Source organism: Orycteropus afer, unplaced genomic scaffold (assembly GCF_000298275.1).
Source record: "Orycteropus afer afer isolate SDZICR_OR568_19922 unplaced genomic scaffold, OryAfe1.0 scaffold00902, whole genome shotgun sequence".
Lineage (NCBI taxonomy): Eukaryota > Metazoa > Chordata > Mammalia > Tubulidentata > Orycteropodidae > Orycteropus > Orycteropus afer.
Window position 1 is genome coordinate 119,365 of NW_006922489.1, and position 4,591 is coordinate 123,955.

The 4,591-nt window shown below is 46.6% G+C and overlaps 1 protein-coding gene across 1 annotated transcript in view; it reads left to right on the forward strand.

Annotated features, from left to right (window-relative positions):
- The window catches only part of TEX26 (testis expressed 26), a 37,534-nt gene that overhangs the window by 25,087 nt on the left and 7,856 nt on the right, over positions 1-4,591 (forward strand). The window contains exon 5 of the mRNA XM_007958276.1: positions 3,540-3,716. Coding sequence (XP_007956467.1) covers positions 3,540-3,716 — 177 coding nt within the window. The remainder of the gene's footprint in view (positions 1-3,539; positions 3,717-4,591) is intronic.

Consider the following 4,591-nt stretch of genomic DNA (forward strand, 5'->3'; position numbering starts at 1 on the left):
CAGCCAAGTGCTTAAGCAGTGTGCCTCACTACAGTAAGACCCTCTTCTGGGTCTCCTATTCTACTTCTTTCCTGTTCCACTTGCAGTCATATGGGCCAGCCATTCAAGACCCTTCAGACCCTTACGTCTCCTGCTTCATCTCACCTACTTCTCCCACAATACCTTGCACTTCCACCAGGCAGACCCCATTCCACACACACATTGTGTGCTTTGGGCACCTTGTTGGCCCGTTGTCAAAGTGTCCCCTTTTCCTTGTCCTCCTGTTGAGTCTCTATCTTCCTTCTGTGCTAGGGAAAAAGACCTCAGCCTCAAAAATATTCTAGAGACCCTTTTGCCAAGTCTTAAACTGGATAAAGACAGTCACTCAGATGTGGGAGACCCTCAGCCTGTGCCCAGTTCAGAGGCCGATGGAATACACTGAATCAAAGTCATGGTGTTCATTCAGGACAAAGAAAATCCTCAAAGGGTCATGATTAGAGACAGATTAACTCATCAGTGTCACAGATGGGACTACAGAAGCAGGCGAAAGACGATGACTTGGATACGTATATAACTGCTTCTTTAAGAAAAGGTTACAGGGTCTGCTGAGGAGCTCTGGTGGTGTAGTGTCTAAGGCATCTGACTGCTAACCAGAAGGTTGGCAGTTCAAACCCACCAGCCACTCCACGGAAGGAAGACTGGGCAATCTACTTCTGTAGAGATACTGCCTCGGAAACCCAAGGAGGGGTCGCTATGAGTTGGGACCAACTCAAGTTGTGAGTTGGCAGTGAGTTTTGAGTTTTTAATGGGTTAAATATATACATGAGTAATGGAGACCTGGTGGCACAAAGGTTAAGCGCTTGGCTTAACCCTGGTAGTGCAAAAGGTTGGCGGTTCGAACCTACCAGCCACTCCATGGGAGAAAGATGTGGAAATCTGCTTCCATACGGATCACAGCCTTGGAAAACCCATGGGGCAATTGTACTTTCAGGGTTTTATAGGGTCTCTATGAATCAGAATTGACTCCGGGACACACAAGAGCGACAACAACATTCCTGGATGACGTAATGGTTGCGCACTCAGGTACTATCTGAAAGGTTGGCCGTTCAGACTCACGCCCCCAAGAGATGCCTTGGAGAAGGGCCTGGAGATCTGGTTTCCCAAGGTCACAGCCATGAAAACCCAACAGAACACAGTTCTACTCTGCACACACGGGATTGCCATGTGTTAAAACCAACCCACAGCCGTTACCGGCACAGAACACAGAACACAAGTAGGATACAAAACATTGGCTGCTGAAGGAAGAGAGAGGTGAGAACATGGGTCCAGCATTTCCATGGCATTTTCTCCTACAAACTAGACATGGTGTTTACTAGGAGCAATTCCAGATGATTTGCTAAAATATTTTAAAGTGTGGCCAAGAGTACCTTCCTCTCTAGAGCCCTGCCGTCCCTTTGGGCACTGGTGAGGTCATGCATGAGGCCTATGGAGCCCACCTCCTCTCTTCCATAGTCACCTTAATTCAGAGGCGACGTGTTAGGCCACTGTCTTCTCTTGTGCTGGCCCAGACAGATATCAATTTAGAAAATCAATATGGCAATGCTCTTGGGTGCCAGTGGATGCAATTATGCATCATTCGATAGACAATGCATAATAGGATTTATTTGTAAAAGGCCTGCTAGAAAACTAATTTAAAGCAAGAATTGAGTCTGGTGTCAGTCATTATTTGCAGTGTTTAGACACTGCTCATGCAACCCCTGTGGCTTTTTGTTTTTTTTTAACGTTGTTCTTTTGAGTAAAGATGGTGTTGGATGACGTGCCCTTGAACTAACACAAAAATCAAACCAAACTCACTGCCGTTGAGTCAATTCAACTCATAGCGACCCCTCCTTGGGTTTTCAAGGCAGTATGTCTACGGAAGTAGATTGCCTATTCTTCCTTCTGAGGAGTGGCTGGTGGGTTTTAACCGCTAGCCTTCTGGTTAGCAGTCAGGTGCCTTAGGCGCTACACCACCAGAGCTCCCTGAACTAACACAAGTAGGAAGAATTAGGAGTGAACTTATTCTGACTCATTTGTGCCTCTGTCCTTTGCAATGTGGTTGTGTTTATGGAACCCAGTGTTTACTCAGTTCCTCATACATATTTAATGAATGTTTGTTAGCAAAGATATTTCAAAGAAACAATGGTGGTGTTGTCCGCTAATGAATATTACAGGACCAAATCCTTCATCAATAAGGCATGAAGTTCAAATGGCTCCTTTCCAGCTAACGGGGTGAATTTGCACTCCGTCACCTAGGTTGCCCTGAATAATGATACATAATAGATAAACAGCAAATACTTATGCATAGTTTTACTAAAATATTATTTATGATTTGTCTGAAATTCATCTGAGTATTCCTTTCCTAGGGATACTGTAATGCAAATAGGACCAGTAGGTGGCTTCAAAGAAAAGAAATTTTTTTGTCAGAGTTCAGGAGGCTAGATGTCCAAATTTGGGGATGTTGCCTTTATGGGAACACCCTCCTTTTACTTTCAGCTTCTAGTAGCTGCGGGCAGCTTTCTATGCTCCTTGGCTTGAAGACAGTTCCTCAAGTGATCCCTTTCTCACATGTGCGTGCATGCACATGCATGTGCCTGCGTGTATGTGTGTACATGTGTGTGCACACCCATGTGCTCGTGTGCCTGTGTGTGCAAATACATGTGCATACATGCATGTGTGTGCGTGTGTGGGTGTATGCATCTCTGTGTGCGTGCATGCACGTGTATGTATGTATGCATATCAGTGTGCGTGTGTGCATGTGTGTGCATGTGTGTGCACATGCGTATACATGCATGTGTGTGCACATGTATGCGTGGATGTGTGTCTATTCTACTCTCTGGATCCACTCAGAAGGGATTGGGTTTAGGACCCACCCTACTTCAGTATGGCCTCATTAACATGACAAAAGAAAACCCCTATTTTCAAGCAGGGTCTTATTTACAGGTGCAGGGATTAGGACCTCCACTCCACTTTTCTGGGGACACAATTCAATCCGTGACCCTGGGCCTCCTGTGTTTTATATGGCAGTCTCCTTGTTGGGTGCTGTGGAGTCGATTCTGCCTCGTAGTGACCCCATGCACTCAGAACGCGGGGCTGCCTGGTCCTGCACCATCGGCACAATTGTTACTCTGTTTGAGCTCGTGGTTGCAACTACGTGTCAATCCATCTCATGGGCTTCCTCCCTTGTATTTTGAGTTCCTTCCAATCCGAGGCGTTACATACGTTATGTATTACCCCTCCAGCATAGTGCCAGTGTTCCAGTGTTATACATAAGCTTTTCACGGGCTAATTTTTTTTCCTCAGAATTAGATCACCAGGCCCTGCTCCCAAGTCTGTCTCAGTCTGGAAGCCCCACTGGAACGTGTCCACCATGGGTGACCCTGCTGGTGTGTGAAATACCAGTGGCACAGCCCCCAGCCTCCCAGCAGCACTCAAGCCCCCACAGCATGACAGGCTGGCAGGCAAGTGGTGCATAACTTACAAGGACTAATTATGCTTTCCATTTCTGCCCCCACACCCAGCTCAGAAGCTTAAGGAAAGTTCCCAAGAGTCTCTTGAATGGAAAAAGTCACTCCCCCGACCTGAAGAAACGGAATTTCGACGGAATTACCAGGTCCCAGCTAAAATGCCTGAGTGTCAGGATTTCAGTTTGAAATATGGCTGCTACTCAAGCCGGCCACGTGCTTCTCAGGGTATAGGTAAGGGTACCTGCAACTCCTAAAAGAACTCCACAGGTCACATCTCCTCACTCCAAAGTATCCAACACATGAGATGCTACGGGGTGAACGTGGTAAGTCTGAGAGAATGCCAATGATACTTACATGGAACCAAAACCATGCCTCTGTGGGGCCTAGCCTCAAACTCAGGGGACTGGAGGAACGGACTGCTTATGGTGTGCAGTGAGGTCATTTTCTGCCTGAGAAGGGCCATTGGTGGGATTAGGAGAGACATTCCCATTATAAAATGAAAGTCAAGATGTAAAAAACCCAAAAAACCCATTCCTGTTGAGCCTATTCCAACTCATAGCAATCCTGTAGACAGAGTAGAACTGCCCTATAGGTCTCCCAAAGCTAGAAATCTTTACAGACGCAGATTGCCACATCTTTCTCCCATGGAGTGGCTGATGGATTCAAACCATCAACCTTCTGGTTAGCAGCCAAGCGTTTAAGGGTTATAGCAGGGCCACTATAAAACCATAGTCGCCCACTGCCATCAAGGTGATTTCCAAGGCTGTCAGTCTTTATGGAAGCAGACTGTGCCATCTTTCTTCAGCGGAGTGGCTGGTGGGTTCGAATCACTGACCTTTTGGTTAGCAGCCAAATGCCTTAACCACTACACCACCAAAGCGCCTTATAGAACCATACTAGCCCCTTAGAAAACAAAGATTCTTTTCTTTAAGAACAATATGCAACAGGACTCTTCAGTCTGACCTTCTTCTGTAACTGACATCAAACCCAAAAAACCACACCCATTGCTGTGGAGTCGATTCTGACCCACAGCGCCCCTAGAGGACAGAGTGGAACTGCCCACAGGGTCTCCAAGGCTGTCAATCTTCACAGAAGCAAAGCCCAAA